The sequence below is a fragment of the Nipponia nippon genome, unplaced genomic scaffold (genome assembly GCF_047370975.1).
Source record: "Nipponia nippon isolate SJK-2023a ecotype South Korea unplaced genomic scaffold, ASM4737097v1 scaffold_1, whole genome shotgun sequence".
NCBI classification, from domain to species: domain Eukaryota; kingdom Metazoa; phylum Chordata; class Aves; order Pelecaniformes; family Threskiornithidae; genus Nipponia; species Nipponia nippon.
This window is the reverse complement of record NW_028262290.1, coordinates 27,881,004-27,900,202: the sequence shown is the minus strand read 5'-3', so window position 1 is coordinate 27,900,202 and position 19,199 is coordinate 27,881,004. Positions and strand designations below refer to the sequence as shown.

The following is a 19,199-nucleotide window of genomic DNA, read 5'->3' as shown; positions in this document are numbered from 1 at the left end:
AATGCAGAAATTTCACCATCATGGCAACTCACAAAATATTCACGAAGGTGATTTGCCACATGTTATTTAAACTGGATTCATACCTTTTTTTTTTAAATTGCACTAGGTAGGGAGACTATCTTAAAAAAAAAAATCGCATCACTTTTACTACTTTTACAGTCAAATATATCCATCCTCTTTTTGTTCAGTAGCACATTTCTCATAAGCACACATATGCTTATTCTTCTATCAAAAAGGCAGCTACAAATACCTAATCTTCAAAGTATTTAACAGAATTAAGCATGTATTTAATTCTAATTTAAAAAAAAAAAAATAATCAAGTGTCTTTCCCTCATCAGTAGCTCCCCACCCTTAAATCCTAATTCATCCTTAAATCCTAATTTGTTACTCATTTAACACAGACAACTACCTTTGCATGAGTATGTAAAGACAACACTCCACTACACCTTCTTTCCAATTACTTCATAGCAACCTAAACATTTAATACATATTCCTTTAAAGAAATTTGAGTGAATTTATTGTATAAAATTATGATTGGCATGGTACAGAAAAGTTCCTTTTAATGCACATTTCCCATTAACTTGTACACAAATATTACAAGTATCAAGCAAAATGCAAAAGTCTTAAGAACTAATTCCATACTACAAAAGTGTTCACATAGTGAAGTTACTCTGGTTACAAAATGTCATGGAAATAAAAGCACTTCAAAATACATATTTGGGAAATGTTCTTGAATAATCAACACAACCGTAAGTTAGTTAAAAAAAATGCAAAGAAAGAGATACCCTCTTCAAAACACTATTGTCGATTTGGCAAGATGGAGCAAAGTTCAGATCAGTTCATTTATTGAAGGATTGTTCTTTCCAAGAAACAAAAAAAATAAAAATCCTTTAGTTAAGAAAGGGCTCAATTATACTATGATGACAAATAACGCCATCAAAAAGTTATCTGGCTCTCTTGTTTTCACACAGGAGCTGTCAGAGGCAGAGACGTGTAAATGAACACTTCCAGGTATATACAGATTGTCTTTTCAAAACCAACCAAAAAAAAAAATACCAAACCCCAAAACAACAAGAAGGAGACAATCTGAACTTTGTTGTTTCATTTAACTAGTTCAGGTCATAAGACCCAAGAAAAGCAGTCTGCAAAGGATACATATTTAAAGAATAAAACTGAACTTCCACTACCAAGGAATGCGTAGATGTCATGTTATGCAAGTACCGTACATCCTCACGGTAAGACTGTTAGAGGCTATCAAATCTCTGCTTCCCAATGACCTTGAAGACCGGCTATTCTCAGCAAGACAAAAATGGCTGAACCCAACAAACAGCCTTACAAGAAGGAAGCACAGTCATACTGTTAGAAAATAACACAAAATCTTGAAGACTGAAAGCATCCTTAAAAACTTACACAAAGTAACTACAAAATAAGCAATACATTACATTATTTTTTTATCAGATGACTTGTGTGTGTTTGAGCAATTGAACATTGGTACGTATATCTACATGAAACTCACACATACAAGACATCTTGTTCAGGCATTATTGTTGTTTTCCTTTTACACACACAAGTTACTACTGGGTTATCCAGTCTATTCAAATGCAGTGAAAAACAGTACACAGCACGCGTAAAAGGAGCATTATCCAATACAGTGTTGTCTTGCAAAAACGGAGTCAGAATTCCTGAGTCTCAGAGACATTACTGTCCTCCTCCATTACTGGATTATTTATTTTTCCAAGGAAAACCTCTAGTTTTCATTTCTTCACTCTGATGAAATTTATAACAGATTGCATCTTTTAAAAAATGTAGAACTTTTAGAAAAAAAACATGCCAACCAAAGTGAATTTTTAAAGCTTTTTAAAGGGAGGGGGGATTCACTTACAAAATAAAGGCCACCTTCATGTAAAATTAGTACTGCCAGTATCCCATGATTTTGTTTAAAGGAGAGATATAGCTCCCTGTCCTGGAAGCCTTATTACATGCAGTCATGTGAGCTGAAAAACTCCATCCTTTTAACGATTAAAAATATTATAAATAGGACTACCGTGGAACAGCCCTTTGTTACAATCACCAAGGTGGTAAAACCAATGCAACAGTTAAGTCATGAAGTCTCCTTCAAATAGTCACTGCAATCTATTATAACTTCTGTATTTTCCCTTTTACTTTGCATATTACACAGTGTAACTTAAAATGTTATTTAAGAGCACTTCAGTCCCACAATGTAGGATTTAAGCTTGTGTGAATACATATGCATGGCTCTGCAACACTTTTCATGACTTAGAAAAATACATTCAACCAAAACTTTATATAGGGTTCTCTTTTTTTTTTTTTAAAATCAAAACTAAGGAAAAGCCAAATGGTCCCATCATTAGCTAAATAATACACTCCAAGTTCTGGAAGCAATTCCAAAGCAAAAGCACATTCAAGAATAACATACATTGAATTGCATACTCTCTCATTCATCTTTATCAGTAATAAAATTCTACTGCATATAATTATTCAGCCTTATAAATAATGCTAAGCAGAAAAATATTTACCTCTGTGCTACTTTTCTCAGTTTATAGAAGCATTTCTCAGTTTATAGGAGCAAAGGAACAAAACCTAAAGTGCAGACTACAGGCCATGACAGGCATAATAAATGACCAAAGGTGCAGCCAAATTTGCATTTACATCTTAAGTTACTTCACCATCGTTCTTTTCTTGCTAGAAGTCACCCTGTGTGCAACTGAAGAGCTGGTCGGCTGGTTTGTGCCACAGTACAACCTGTAACCACTTTTAATTTTCTTTGAATTGTCCATAGATATTTCTAGGCAATAGCTGAGGTTCACAAAACCTTACTTTATTAATACTTGCAATCACACAATATTGACACCTCCTCCAGAGAATGCTACTGTCCTTTTGTTGCAGTATGTGGTTGAACCACTGATGCTCGGTTGACTGTCTTTAACAAGTGATGTCTTCATTTCCATTTCACACGCTACAATAGCTGCATTCAGTTCCACTTGAGCTCGGTGAACGACATAAAACATGAGTCCTATGCTTATGACAATCTGCAAATAAAACAAGACAGTGTTGTAAGCTGTATAAACTGTAAGCATGAATACAAAGCAACTGGTCTGAACAAAACAAAAAGTCATCAATGCAAAGATTCATGGAGGCATCTGTTGACACAATGCTTCACAGGCAAGACGTTAGAAGGGAGATGACCTTAACCAATGAGTGGCTCTAAACCTACGTATGCTAGCAACATAACTAGCATATCAGAACATAGACATTACATAGAACTTAAATATTGATACAAATTGAAAAGATATTTTCTTTCTTTCCATTGCCATCCACATACTTGTTAGAAAGCAATCCCTTCACTTTCTCTCTTGGCAAAAATGTTTCCACAAAGAAACTACATGGTGTATTTCTGTAAGTCAAAAGGGCTGTTTTCCATGTACCAAGTGAGTAATAGGTTGAAATTGTACTAGGCATCTGCAACTTGCAAAAGAGCAGAGACAGAGGATGATGCAGAGTAAAGGAAATAAACCTTCTTGTCCTTGCCCCTCTCGTGTGGAAGACAGCAGAGAGCAGCAGTGTCACTGTGCTTCTCAGACACCAGGACTAAACAGGACAGAATCAAGAGTTTCTGACTTATGGTAGTCTGTATGGGAAGAACTTGGTTTCTGGAGGATGGCTCGGGGAGGGGACAGGATGTTGGTGGTGTGGGAGTTGTTTGTTTGTTTTAAGGAGGAAATGTTGTCCAAACCCAGGGTTTTAGTTCAGGTTTTTGCTCTGAATTTTATTGCTAAGAATTTTTAAAAACTTGCACCACAAAAATTATCAGGAATAAACCTAGACAATTTTTGCTTAGAAACTACTCATTCAATGACATTGGCATGCACTGCACTCCCCAGAGGCGGCCTTTGGTTTCAATAAAACACCAGTTAAGTTTTCAGCTGAGATCCTCCTTAAAAAAAAAACCAACATCTTCAAATAAAAATCAAGCTGTCTCATAGTGAGAGTCCCTCTGAAGGAAGTAAATTCCTCTGCCTTTTTTAAGAATGTTTTATGAAACTAGCTGGAATCCTCAACTTCCTTTCAAAAAACTAGAAAGGTTTTATTGTTTACAACAGAACCTAAAGTTTTGAGTCCAAAATCTGAACTTCATTACTAATTGGTAGGGCTATGTTTTCTTTAACATTAAGGACTATCACTTAAAACATCTGTCAGCATGGCATAAAAGATGCTAGACTATCACTGAGTAAGATGATTGACAAGTATGGTCACAGGGTGATTGCAGCTGGAAGGCATCCTGGCGGTCTGTAGCCCAACCTGCTGCTCAGAGCAGGGCTGGCTGCAAGATCGGACCAGCTTGCTCAGGACTTTTGTCCAGTCAGGTCTTGAAAACTTCCAAGGACAGAGGTTTCACCACCTCTCTGGGCAACCTGCTCCACTGCTTGACTATCCTTGTGGTGAAAAAGATGTTCCTCGCTAATACAAGTTATACGTTTCAAAATCTGGCCAGTGAAAGAGTCAAAAAGAGACTATGGACACCAAGTTCTGAATATATAGGAAAAATCCCATTCTAAAAGCTTACCCAAATATTCAAATTTAACTGGTTTTAGCAATATTAGTACCAGTAGCCTAGTTCTCTAGACGAATAATTTTAAAAATATACGCACACAGACAACCATGAAATGTGCAGGATTTTTAGAGTTCTTTACTAAATCAAAGTCCCATCAAAGCCCAGCCAGGCAAAGCACCAGGCAGATGCCTGAGAGAAACTGGGAGAACGTAAGTAATTCCTCCACTAACGGGCTCCCTTTCACTTATTCAGTCAGCTCCCAAGGATTGCTCTCAAGGAGGTCAGCACTCCTATTCAAACATTCAGCCTCTCCAGCTAGTGCTTAGAGTCAATGTCATTTAAAAAAAAAAAAAATTGAAAAAATAAAGCAAAATAAAGGAAAATAAAAACTACTACCCTGGAAATAACATTTCATGGCTAAAATGAAAGCTGATCAAGTAACCATTTGTTTTCTCTTTGATCTATCGAGGCTATTTACCCCACATTTACAAAGACACTTTTAATACTCATAAACCTGTTCTATGAAGCCTATAAATCATATGTCCCATTTAAGAACACATAAGTTTCAGTGGGGAAGGTTTAAAATGGTCCTAGACTCAGTTGTATATCTTAGCATTGTTAAACATGAGCTTTGTAATTGTAAAAACTGAGGAAGATAAATGACTGCAGTACCAGCTGAAAGTCTGCAAACCATGGTAACTGCTGTTCAAACACAGCCTGAAGTACTGATGCTGTCAGAGGAGGTTTTAATATACAATCTGGTTCTGAAATACTCATGACCTCTATGCTCATAATGGTCTCAGACTTAAGGCTTACCCCTGAGATTTACTGACAAATTATTTCATCGGCTCAGCTCATGTAAAGGTACTATATACTTCTCATGAATTTACTCACTTGCAAAATTAGGGTATTCTGATTTAGGCATTAGCAAAATGGTATTTCTACAGCATTTTTCATCCTTAATACCTACGCAAAATCGGGAGTGTTTAGTGCTAACAGTGAACACTTTACAGGTGCTGGGTCTATGCACCCTGAGCACACTACTTCACAGCTGGTGGCACATGGGCTTTTCTGTAGGTGTGGTTTGACAATTCTAAAATTCAGCAGGAGATTACCACAGAGGGCAAGAGAAGAAAACTTGACAAAGCTGTGGCAGAAAGAGAAAAAGAGAGTACTGCTTTGTGTTACGTGAGGTATGAGAGAATTAAACTTTTCTAACAGAAGGAACCAAAATCAAAAGAGAACAGTACACTGGAAACCCATTTCGCTGGGTATCTAGCAGTCAATAAGCCTGTAAAAAAGAAACGTCAGCTCAGTTTTACACAATTTACTGAAAATACCAGAGTTATAAATTAAATACTTTTTAAAGCCTTCTACTTTTCAATACCACATGCCGTACTTGCTTGGCTTTCAGTCTGTAGGAGGTCGGCTGCCTCAGACTAGGGAGCTGTTATGCCAACAGAGAGCAGCTCTTAACCCGTGAGACATGCATTCCCCCAAACCTCCTGCAGCCCATCCCTTTTACACTCGATGCCGTACAACCTGAAAGGCAACTCAGCAATACTGAATCTATGTCTCACACACATTCCTATGGGCATGCAGTTTCCAAAGCAAACATTCAATGACTTGAAGAGACAAAGCTACAGGAAGGAAACTTGTCTACTGTCTCCAGAAGAAAAATTCTGTCTTAAATCCCACTGGCACAGTAGATGAACAAGAAATTAGGTGGATTTAGAAATAAAGTCAAACACAAGAAGGTGACTGTTTCCAAGAGTAATTGCTTACCCAAGCAGTCATAAGGAGATTGACATTAGTATTACCAAGGTCCATGAAAGCAATCATTTTAACTTACCTGTAAACTGAATATAAAATAGCCACTAACACTTTGTTCTGCAATCACGTCCTCCATGGTGCGCAAGGTAGTGCCCAAGTATGAGTTCAGGAGCTGAGTAGGAAGCAGCCCAACTGAAGAAGCCATCAGGTAGTTGGGTAGTGACAAATCTGTAATCTGAGTAAAAGACAGCATAAGAAATCGAGCACAGCTCCAACACAACCTATGTGCACAAAAAAACAGACTGCTGCTCCCACAACCATCCGTGCAAAATAATGACATAATTTCTTACATTCCTTCCCTGAAACTTTCCACTGTGTGTGAATCTAAGATAATACAATTAAATAGTATGTGGCTAATTTTCATCTGGCCTTTTTAAAGTTACGAGGTTTTATTTCATTTCATCTTACATTATGCAACACCTCTGTGTAAAAGTCATTAATGAAGGATGCAATTACGCTGTTCATTGAAGATGTTTATTTCTTCATGGTGAACGGAGCCCTACAATCTATGAGAATTTGCTCGTGGGAAGAAATTACTTTATCAAATGTGAAGGGCTAAAGCAAAAATCTATTTGCTTTGCTTTTTACATGTATGGCAACTAATAAAAGAGGTAATTGTTCAAAATGCCACTGTATTAAATATGATCTAGGTAAACAGAATGGCAGATACAATTTGCCTCTGCAAGGGAAGTTACATACTCATTAAAATACATATATCTATCGGTGACCTCTAACAGCAATATTTGTCTATACCTATCAGTGAAATATATGGGTATGATTAAGATTCTCTACCAAAGATACTTTATATCACACTTTAATTAGTGAACAAAACAGTGCACACAGCTATAGCTTTTGTTAGTGTCTCTGGAAAAAACACTAATAATAGTTCAAGATATTTTCCTCTCTTTGCTGTGAAATTTCTGTTCTGAGTCAATATGTGGACAGTTTACACGGGAACAAAGTACACAGTACTAGCTAGATTAGTATCAGCAGCCATTGGGAAATATTAAATGCAAGCGCCAAGAGATATTTAAGCAAGAAAAATGAAAACAGGAGGAAACTATGGGTTAAAAATGAGTATGAAAAGGGCGATTTTGAAACAAGCCATTTAAGGAATTTTCCAGACAATTCAGTTGATCATGTAGTAATAAAACAAGTTCTAATTAAGAACAGCCCCTAACACTGGGAGCCTACATGGAAATTATTGACCTTGACAGTTTTGTTCAATGTTGAAGACAAGAGAATAGCAGCAAAGTTACTCATTTCATCATGACATTCTTAAAATAAACTTTGGTTACTATGAAAGTCACAGTGCTGAATTCTCGGAGCTCTAAGCACCATCAGTGGAAAGTTTTTGGGAGGAAAGAAGGGCAATGGAGGAGGAGAATGCAATGAAGCATAAAGATTAAGAATAATTCACTGGAACAAGATCCAATAAGCCAATTCCAAACTTCACACTGCAAATTCCACTTCCCACGAACTGAAATACAAATGAGCAAAACAAATAATGTATTTCCCTCTCTATACAAGATTAATTTAGATTTCTAATGAAAAAGCACTAGGCAGTTATGTCAGAACTTCGTATCTGACCGATGCTTTGAAAAGACTTACTTTTTTTTTTATTATTTTAAACATTATAGTAATCTGGGCCATGTAATAAGAACGCACAAGCAAAACTTCCCATATCGCCAAGGGAATGAAGGAACTGCTATTAAAAGTCTCTGAAATACTAACGCTGAGGCAAGATTTGCTAAGTAGGACACTGTCATTAAATCTAATGGACCTGGGAAACTTCCCAAAGATTGTTTTAACGCTGCCGGGCACCTCTTTAATTTCTATATACGTATTAAGGACACTTTGTTTGAGGAGCAACACATCTGCACATCCGGATCTGTCCTGAAGCAACTCGACCTCTTAGGCCATGAGAGAGACCGTGTCCAAACGAAGGAGAGGCTGCCAGCGGACATGCTGGACTGACTTGTGCTTCCCACTAAAATGAAAGTCAAGGAGAAGGGAGGAAAAAAAAAAATTGCAGGTGCCATTTTAACTCCTGGTTTGCAGGGTTTAGACCTACAGCAATATCCCTTCCCCAAGAAGGAACAGGACGTGGACGGCATCCCTACCTAAGAAATTTTCAATAAAACTGACAGCTTTCCATGTCTTTCCTTCTGTGAAACTACCTGTTCTAGAAACCTGCCAGACTGGGGTCTGTGTGGCCAAGTTGCCAAACAGAGGCTACCAGAACTCTGTTTCTACGGAAAGCTCAAGCCAGCAAAAATTAACAGTGAAATTCCAATGCAGGCATGGATGCAATTGTTACAGGCCATACCAATGTATTAAAATTAAGAACTACCTAACCACTCTGGTAACAAGAATGTTACCCAGAAATTCCCCCACTAAGCCTTGGACAGGCTTTGTCCCGTGAAACTTGTGTGTATTCTTTGCAGCTGACACCTTTGGTTCAGTCCTATCAAAGAATAAACGCTTGTGTCAGGACTTTGTTGGGGGCCTTTGAGGATTGCAGCAGATTTCTCTCCCCTCAACTTATGAAATCTCGTGTTTTAGATCAGGTAGACTTAGCCACCAGGAGCAAAGGACAATTCTGATGATCTTTATTTTCTCAAAAAAAAACCCAAACAAACCAACAAAACCCAAACAAAAAACAGGTAGAGAATAAAAAACAAAACAAAAAATAGCTAACAACTTTCCAACAAGCAGAGTAAGCAGCCTGCATGTTCCTGCAAAGCAGGTACTATTTCTTGAACTCTGATTTCACTGTGTGCATTTCTCAAACCCGAGATGCACACTTGGACACATTATTTCTTCCATACAATACTCCTCTCAGAGGAGAAAGATCAGAATTCATATTTCTTCTAAGCTACACGTGGCACTACAAATAATCAGTTTGCACAAATCTAGCTCCAGGGACCCGGTAGTGGGAAGGAGGTGATAACCTGCATACCAGGCCTCCTTACAGACCTGCCTTCAAAACACTCAGAGTTGCCAAGGGGAGAGGGCTGTTGAGGGGCAAACACTTCAGTAAGAGCTATCAGGCCACCCCAGTGGCCCAAGCCACCATAGCATCACAGGAGCGACAATTATGTCGCTCAAAGACTCATGCAAAGTCAAAAAACTCAGAGACATATGCAAACGTGCTTTCAGTTAAGAAGTTCCTAGGTCTTCCAGAAAGGCAAGTAAATGCATTACCCCAGTGCTCCTACTATCAGTGCTTTCCCAAAGACAAGCTGAATGACCTTAACAAACAAGATGTTTGTGTCTGGCTGTTGAGAAACTAAGAAATTTGTGTTAATTTTCTTCTTGGGCTGTTTCAAATAATATGATCCCATCCCTAATCAAACACTAGGAAGCTCTTCCTTCCTTCTGTACATTCCCCTGCAACTCAACCTCCCCAAAACCCTCAGCAGATGGTACACACCACCGAACAAGTGCTTGTAGAAACCCACTAATCCCAGCCCTGCAGATGACCCCCCTCACATCAAGGTTATGCCTTGTCCTGGACCTCATATGCCACTTCCTTCCTTCCCTCTCATTTAAGTATTCTCAGTATCTCTGGTTTACTTATGAGTATGCAGATAGAAAACGTGCATAGACCAGACTGCTGGAAAATTAAAGATGCATAGGTTTTCTTAAGTTCACTGTTCTTTCCTCTACTATTAAGAGTAATCCTTTCAAATTCATTGCTGAAGTTGCTAGCACAGGGAATGGATGGATGGTTAGGGCACCCCAATCCCCAAAGCATTTAAGTTTTCAAATAAGTCAGATTTCAAAGAAATGACAGCTCGGTCTGTGTAGGTAGAATTTTGTATTCTATACATAGCTTAAACTTGACTCACAGTGAGAAACTGCCTTGAATTCCCAGATTTGCATGCAACATTTTTATTTTGCAGTAATCTAGTAGTTCATATTAAATGTTCGCAGTTAAAAATTGAACACACCGTGCTTTATTTGACTATGCTGCAAAGTAATAAATCCAGAGTAATAAATGCAACCCAAACTAATTTTAGCAGGCAACATCCAAATTATTTGGCATACTCAAGAATCTGGTTTCATCTCATTTCGTATCTGTTATTTTAACGCTGAAACCTTCCACTTGGAAAGAAAATTATTTAGCTTGCCGTACTTAGAGAATACAAAACACTGATTTACAGCATCATTTTAATGTTGCACTGGCCTGAATACTCTGCTGAATTGTGTTTCCAACAGAACGGTTATGCCAGGAAGGAAATAATTTTAACTCAGTAATTCTCTAGTCAGTTCTTCAGATCTGCTCTACAACATCTGCTGACTACTTCAAGTGACACCCAGAAGCTGTGAACAACTGGAGCACAACAGCTCTCCCCACTTTAGGAGGGTCACAGTACAGCAGAAGCTTCATCTGCTACACTGGGACCTTGGGCTCCGGGGGGGACTCTGCTCCCGGCGGCACAGGTCTAAGCTTCCTCAGTCCTGCAGTAATATAGCTAAATAAATAAAACAGCTGAGGTTCTTCTCATTCGTAACAAGCAAATGGTTAAAGGATCTGCTTAAAAAGAAAAGATAAGTCACTACAGCTTTTATGGGCAGGGATTGCAGCTCCTGAGACAAATGCCCCAGCACACACACTTTTACACATTGCAATTTTAAATACTTTATGTGGGTGTTAACCCCTAAAAATTGTGTGGATTAATTTTTTCTTAAATAACAAATTTGGTATTCAGTGACCTACTCATTTCAACCAGACGATTCTGTCACAATTCAGCAAGTGCTTCAGAAGGATACAGGATCAGGACTGCCGACGGGGGACAGAAAGCATGCTATAAGGAAGTGGCAGACCAAAACACTTGTTTATAGGGTCTCTTACGTTAAAAGGATGTACCAGTTACTGCTAAAAATGTTAAGTATTTCACAATCTGGTTTGCTTTGTTTTGATTTCACTGAGTTAGCAGACGCAGCTGAGGCGTAACACACAGCCAAAACCAGATCCTTCAGACAAAGCACTCAGGAAAAGCTTGAGGGTCTGAAATTGTCATCATCAGCATGATGATACTCAAAAGCAGCACCCTCTATGTTCTTCTTTACTATCTCCTTTAAGATGATCAAAGAGAACAGTAAGATCCTAAGTTTTAAATAATTATTCTTAAAGAATGTACCAAAATTCACCTAAAAGTAGAAAGAAAAGCAAGTCCAACCCTTTTCCAAACTCGAGTTTAAATTAACTTTCAGTACCGCTCCGGTGTACCAAGTCCCTTTTCAGCTCTGAGCCTACATGTCAAAGCTCTGCCCAAAACGTATGACCTGACTTGTATGCATGAACTTAACCCTCTTTATGGCTTTGCTGGATGTATGCTACAAACATCAACCAAACTGAGTAAGAATTTTAATCTGTCCACTTCTCCCTCTCCAATATGGCTATTTATATTAAGTAGTTGAGGGAGATCTGGCAAGACTGCTCAAAAATACAACTTTTCCTCCCACTCTGATCACTTTAAAAACACAAGCACTTTAAAAACGTTGAGTTCTCCACAGCTTTTCCTACACAGCTCCTCGGTGCTTCTTTCTAACGGCAGAACATAGTCTCAAAAGCCAGAGAGCAACTCTAATGCAATGCCACTGAACAAGGCACCCCGAGAACATGCCTGCTGTCCCTCGGCAAGCACAGAAGAGCCACTAGCAAGAGTAGGCAAGAGGGTTGCTTTTACTGTTGTTAAGAGAACGAAACCAAGGTTTCTTCCTGGGAAAGGGGGCAACCTCCACCAGTGACACCAGCCGCTATTCTGCAAGCCATCCTTCCAGCCAGAGCTTCTTCCATGGCCGCAGCTGCTGGGCTGCAGTGCACGGCCAGGGCCAGGACTCACCGCGAAGACGGCGTTCTGCAGCCCGAAGGGGATCGGCGTCAGCCGTGCCAGAGCCACCACCTTGAGGCCGCTGCCGCCCTCCACGACGCGGACGACGGCGCTGAGCGTCTCGCTGCCCTGGATCCTGGCCCGCACCCAGTGGGCCAAGAGGCGCTTGCAGGCCACGTGGGCGACGAAGGTGCCGACGAGGACGCCGAGCACCATCAGCCCCATGCCCAGCACGAAGCCATAGAGGTAGCCGGCGGCCACGTTGAGCAGGATGTAGCCCCAGCCGCAGGGGAAGGACACGACGATGAAGCCCAGGGTGAAGAGCAGCACGCCGGCCAGGCTGTCCAGGCTCTCGGCCCAGAGCAGCAGGTCCCGCAGGTACTGGCGCACCAGGGCAAGCGAGGCGAAGCAGAGGGCCGCCAGGACACACACGCTGAGGCAGCTCTTGCACCAGCAGGTGCCCAGGAGGCAGCAGGAGCAGCGCCAGCCCCGGGCCTCGGCCAGCCCGGGCCCGCCGCCGCCCGCCTCGGGCAGCTGGCAGAGCAGCAGCTCCGCCGGCGGCAGCCCGCCCTGCTCCGCGTAGGGCCCCAGCAGCAGCCCGCCGGCCCCCGCCGCCTCCGCCGGGACGAAGCCGACGGTGCCCCCGCCGCCTCCCGCCGCCGTCCCGGCGGCTCGGGACAGCCAGCGGCCCAGGTCCTGCCGGGCCCCCTGCGCCGCCGCCTGCTTCACGGCCCGGGAGAGGAGCTGTAGCGCCGCGGCCCCCGCGCCCCACATCCCCCCGCCCCGCCGCCCGGCTCTACCGCCGCCGAGCCGCCCAGCCCCGTCGCTCCCCGCCTCCCCACGCAGCCTGCGGGCAGGGGCGGCCGCTCCCTCATCGCCCCGCCATGGCCCGGCTCCCGGCGGCGGAGCCCAGCCGAGGGCCGGGCGGGGGCGGGGAAGCGGCAGCGGGAAGGGCGGGCAGGAGGGGCCGCGCTTCGCCGCTGCCGCGCGGGCCCGGCGGGCGGAGGGGCCGCGGCGGCCTCCGCGCTATCTCCCCCCTCGGCCGCGCCGCCGGGGCTGCGGCGTTAGGCGGCGGCGCCCCGCTTTCCGTCCCGGCAGTGGCAGCGGCGGCCCTGGCGGAGGGCGAGTCCCGGAGGGCGGCAGCGGCGGTGGCAGCAGCAGCCGCGGCAGCGGGGCTCCATCTCCCGGCGCGCTGGGCTCCCGCTCCGCTCCGGGAAGCGCCTTCTCGGAGCGGCGATGCCGATGTGGCAGCCCGGGCGCCGCTCGCAGCGGAGGGGGAGGAGGCTCGGCGCCGGTAGCAACAGCGCCCTGCCCCGCTGCGGGGCTCGGCGGCGGCGCCGCGGCCCGCCCCCCGCTCTGCCCCGCCCCGGGAGCGCCGCGCCGGCCGGGGTGCGCCTCAGCGGCGCGCCGCGGCTCTCCCGCCTCGCCCTGGCCTGGGGCTGGCGGCCCCCTTAGGTCGCCCGGCGGCGGCCCCGTCCGGCAGCGCCAGGCCGGCTGACCCCGCCGTTTTCCTTCCCCTTTCTCAGAAGCCGTCATGCACGGCAGAGCCTTAACCGGCGGGATTTGGAGCGACCGTGCTGCAAGGCTGGCTATTCTCTGTCAGAGGAGCGCGTGGTTGAGGCGTCTCTGACCAGACGGTTACTGTCGGGCTCCCGTGACATCTTGGCCGCTTTCCCTCCCGTACGTGAAGGCTTTGTTTCACAAACTCCCTGCTTTTCTCCTCTTCACACGCGAGACAAACCTCTCCCAGCCAGCAGCCGGGGGGTTGAGCCGAGGGGCGACAACCAAGGCCCCTCGGCTCCGTGGCTGCTGCGTGGTGTTCGCGGCATCTCCACATCAGGATGGCTTGGCTCACCCGACGGCTTGGCTCACATGCCTGAAGGCTCAGGGGCACTTTCGGATGGTTAGAGCTTGAATTTTGAGCCATTGCTAGAAAGCAAGAAACAGCCTGAGTGTGCAGCGAGGGCTCGGTTTAGAGGGGTGTTTTCTCAGGAGCCTCGCCAAGGCTCGACAGCTTCAGAGGTTGCTGTTGCTCTGACAGGAGCCGTACAGTGTGGAAAGGGTTTTGTTTTCTTCACAACGCTTAAATGTACAATGTGCTCCAGTGGAGTTATATTCCTCTGCTGGGAAATTTGCAAGCGTATATGAAAAACGACAATGTGTGTGGGAGTTGCAAAGGTTAAAGTGTGATCGGGAAAAAAAAAAATCTCAAAATGAAGAACGTACCTTGAAGAATGTACCATGAATATGTTCACTTGCAAAATACACCATTAGAAATGATATAACCTGGGCAACCCAATAAATCAGCCTCATGTCTTTGAGCACCACAGCAGAATAAAACAATCCTGGAAGACTGCACAACAGGGAAGTTGCAGATAAATATCTCCAGCATAATCTGCTTTCTTGCTGTTACCTGTATCTGAATGTGAGCATTTGATTTTGTGTGTGCTCTTTACTTGCAGTGCAAACACAGGCAGGATGTACATCCAGAATAATAATAATAATAATGACAAGAAAGCTGTGCATTGCTGCTTGTAAAGCATGATAGGCATAACTGTACATTCAGTAAGGCATTTCAGCAAACTGGGGAGAGCTGGAAGTTCTGTAGAAAAACAACAAGACAAAATATTAATTTCTGGTTTTATACTGAGAGCACGTATGTCTTTGATGTGGATTCAGCTTGTTTATATTTTTGTTTAGTACAGTTGCTTTCATAGAATATGAAAAAGCCTGAGTGGAAATGTCTATCAGAGTTACATGCTTTACGCTGCCCCTACGTTTCTGCATTTAAAGTGCGTAACCTTGTGCTCTGAGCTGGAACGAATCTCCTGCTGCTGGTCCTAAAAGCTACAGCGTTCTGTGTTTATAATCACAGAAAATGTACTTGAAAAGGGACCATGAAAGGGTATGAGGAACATAACGGTCTATCTAAGTGACAGTCCTGACATTACACTCCAACCTATAAAAATATTTTAAGTCGTTAGTTGGTGGAGATGCTTCCCCAGTCCCTAGGAATATACAGGCTGCAATTCCTTGACCTAATTCATCGCCTGGCCCCCCTAAAATAGCTAACGCTGGCATTCTACAGATCCTTGGAGCAATAGCTCAGGAAGGAAAGACAACACATGGTCTGAGTGCCACAGGGCATGATCATGGAGCAGGAGCTGAAGCATCTTTAGATAAACGTCCAAGTGAGGCCACAGGAATTCAACAGGACTCCAGCGGAGCTGGGACCCTCTCCCACACATGGAGCAGATACAGCTACAGAGCTGAGAGGCAGCGTCAGCTGGCTCCTGCAAGTCTTCCCGGCGTGCTCTTACCATCTGAAGGGGAAAAAAACCAACCTCACACATCCTTGAAAATTTGCCTACTGCTGGACAAAATGCCTTTCAGACTTACTAGTCAGTGAATCAAGATATTCCCATACTATGAATGATGCAGTTGCAATGGTCTGATGATAAGAGCAAGGCAAGATCTGTAAGGAAAAGCAGTTATGTTTTAATAGACCAATCACTACATGTAGAGCTAGACAAGCTCTTGAGCACACAGCTCCTGGACAAACACTTTGTGCTCCAAATGATAGCGCTTTTTTTTTTCCCCCAAGTAAGTTAGTTGATTTAGTGAATAATTTCCAACAAATGTTGTCTAACCTGTTCTTTAGAAAAGCACTGCTGGCCTGGTTAGCTTCAGAAATTACTTGAAGTAATAGGAATAAAAATTACAAGTTTAGGACATATGAGTTTAAATGATTACATTACATCAACTAAAACTGCTTCTATACTTCCTCAGACTGAGTTACTTAGATTCTCATTAAACTTATCTATCATTTGAGCTGATTCCTTACCTGTCTTCATATCTTTTTGGTATTTGTCAGCAAATGAATTTAAATTGGAGAGGCACAGGGTAACAGCCAGTGGACTGTTCTGCTTCAAGAAAAGGTCTTTCTATAGAAAGTAGCTCTCATGATGACATAGATTGTAGTGGATATTGAATTTTTGCCATACAGGTGTTTTTTCCAAGCCTGTGTTTTAGGTCCAGGGTATTTCCTTGTTTTGACACGAGCAACTGAGAAATGGTATTTTGCGTTTTGAAACTCTGCTTCTCCTGTCTCGTGTTTTATTTCAAGGAATATTAGCATGCAAACACACCCAACTAAGCATGTGAGTCACTGAAATGAAAGACATGACTCATTTAGGCCCATGCGACTGGTCCACACTGAATCGGGGTCCTGAAGCTGGGGAGTAGGATACATTAAGCCATGAGTCAGGAATCAAAATAATTCTGAGTTGTGAGCTCCTGAAAACTTGCCGTAGTTATTTCTGAATTGCTCTTTGGGAGGGAGAAGCAGGACTTTTTTGAGAAGATGATGTTAAGGACCATAAGTCCAGCGTACTTCTAAACGCGTGTGCTGTTTGATTCTGTCAGCGTTAATATGACGGTCCTTTGGTGGGAACTGCAACATTGACTAATTTATGTCAGGAGTAACCATTCTTTGGTCACAACAGGCTGCCACTAGAAGTGCCTCCCTCTTATCTGCAGTCTTCCTTGTCATATGTTCCTTTACATCCACATAAAGGAAGGTGCGTCCACTTTGCTCATGCAGGGAATACACTTTTTGCTGTTTAACAGAGGATGAGTCACAAGCATTTGGGAGAAGATATTAGCAAGGAGCAAGCCATGACCAGATAAATTATTCTGGTAGACCAAATTAGGTCTGCAGGCCATAGCCTGGGCACCACTGATTTGGGTCATTATAGTTTAAATACATGTGCATTCACAATTTTGTTGAAGCGAATGAGAAGTACGCCGAAGAAAAACAAGCCATCATGTAGCTTTATATGAGATTGGTTAAATTCCCAGCGAAAGGTGATAGTTCTGAAGTGGCTGCATCAAGAACGGGAGGTGTAAGAGGAGAAATGTCACGATTAGCAACTTAGGATCATCCAGTGTTTTCATTTTTTGAACAAATATCAATCAAGATGGGATGTAACAAAGCTTGCATTGCTTTCACCTGGAGCTATCTAGATCAGAAAAGATCTTTAAATAAAAGATACAAACATAAAAAATGAAATGCCCATAAAACTCAATAAATGTATCCATTAAAGAGTATGACTTTTTAAGTCTTAGGGTGGGAATCCAGGCTGTGTTATTTTGCAGCTTGATTGATTAGATGTCTACATACAGGCCTAGGAATTTCATTACTTTATTTATAGTCCCAGCTTCCCAGATAAGTGCCATACAATCATGTTAAAAACATTGAATGATTTGATATGCTATCATATAATTCAGAAAATGAATGTGTTTATTTTCATACATGTTTGTACATAAAAGATATGGTTAATACGATGATTTTACAAGAAACATTTCAAGAAGACTGTATTACAACTATATGTAAGGCATGAACAAAAATTAAATACAGTAAGCAAAGTGCTGAAATATTTACATTGAAGGGAAGATTCTGAGACATCACTCTGGTATTAGTTATTATACAAAGAGTGACACACACCTAAACCAAGTCCATTTCAGTAGAACTGAGGATTTATGATGACTTGCATGATATTCCTTAGAGTGTCCTAGCCCAGAAACAGCAAATGAGAAACCTTAAACATCCTTATACATAAGGCAAAAATACAGCTATATACTTGGTACATCTATAGCTGCTTTCAGCTGTTGTAGTAATGGAAAACTTAAACCAATTCATCTGAAAGACTCACATGGGATTCTTCCTTGCAAAAGGATATCCTTAGGTTGACAGAAGAAACTTCCACTAATTTTTCATTCCATGAAATGACTGCTTTGCTGCCAAAAGACCGCATTAGTCAGGGGCTGTTGGTGTAAAGCAGAGTAGTTAGCCTAAAGTGTGGAAGTCACGAAACTGCTCGTGAGGGCTAGACTAGCATTGGCAGCCGTAGGAAATGGTAAGCTGTAGAAGAAAGACCGAGTTTATTACATTCATAGTGTCCCCCTGAATTGCACAGTGCAAACATTAGATGCACCTCAAAATGTTAAATGTATAATTACGTACTTCTACCAGGGCCACAAACTGGGAATCTACATTTTCATGCAACAGAATACTTGAGGCAATTCTTGAGAGCACTAACGTTTAGAGGGTGTGCTTTCAAAATGAATTTTGGGTATTATGAAATAAGATACAGTCAGCAAAGCCTATTTGAGGAATAGGAAACTCTCTCAGTAGAGTAATTTAGTGAGGTTGTGTACATACAGATTCTTCTCCACTTAAAGGTGACTAAAAGAAAAAGTGTATCTAAATATATACCATGCTCAGGGCACTTTAAATGGAAAAAGCACGTTAGGAAAATGGAAATGTTAGCATATCCTTAGTGTCATGTTTTCATCAGTTCCCACACGTGTAGCTTTCTAGCAATATACTTTGATATTCTTCAAGAAGCTATCGCATTCCTTTTGATACATCTGCAACGCTTTTTATCCAATCCCATATGTAAGAGCTATATCTACCTCCTTTATATATATATTTGAAGTATACTAGACTAACTTGCAAAGCAAAGAAAAGTAGACTGCATTTTTCGCTGCGTTTTACCCATGGCAAGGGTACAGTCCTAGCAGGTTATGGATTGGAGGTCGGTTTCTCCTAATATTTTTGGATCGGTGATTTTTGTAAGAAAGAGTATTTAACATTAAAGGTTAACCCAAGATCCAAAGAAAGAAGCTCATGGATTTATTTTTTTATGTTGTCTTGATTTATAATTAGCTTTTCCTTAGCAAAGTTTGAGCAGCCCTTTCCCATCCTTGTTGTTATTCCTTTATCTGAGAAACCACAATGTGGTAAACGCTGGCAGGCATTGAACACAGCAGGATTTTCTGCCTCGGAGGAAGGATGAGGACTGAAGAAATCCCAGCTTCTCGAATCAATGACAGAACCCTTGTCTGAGCGTTACACTATATCAGGCGCTGTTGCTGCAACAAAACAC

The 19,199-nt window shown here is 42.4% G+C and overlaps 1 protein-coding gene across 1 annotated transcript; it reads right to left on the bottom strand.

Moving 5' to 3' along the window:
• Positions 1-500: 500 nt before the first annotated feature.
• TMEM64 (transmembrane protein 64) lies at positions 501-13,080 on the bottom strand. Its single transcript, XM_009469392.2, has 3 exons — positions 12,262-13,080; positions 6,426-6,581; positions 501-3,050 (listed from the first exon to the last, which is right to left on the bottom strand). Exons 1-3 carry the CDS (start codon positions 13,021-13,023, stop codon positions 2,856-2,858), a joined length of 1,113 nt encoding a protein of 370 aa, XP_009467667.2. The 5' UTR covers positions 13,024-13,080; the 3' UTR covers positions 501-2,855.
• Positions 13,081-19,199: the final 6,119 nt, after the last annotated feature.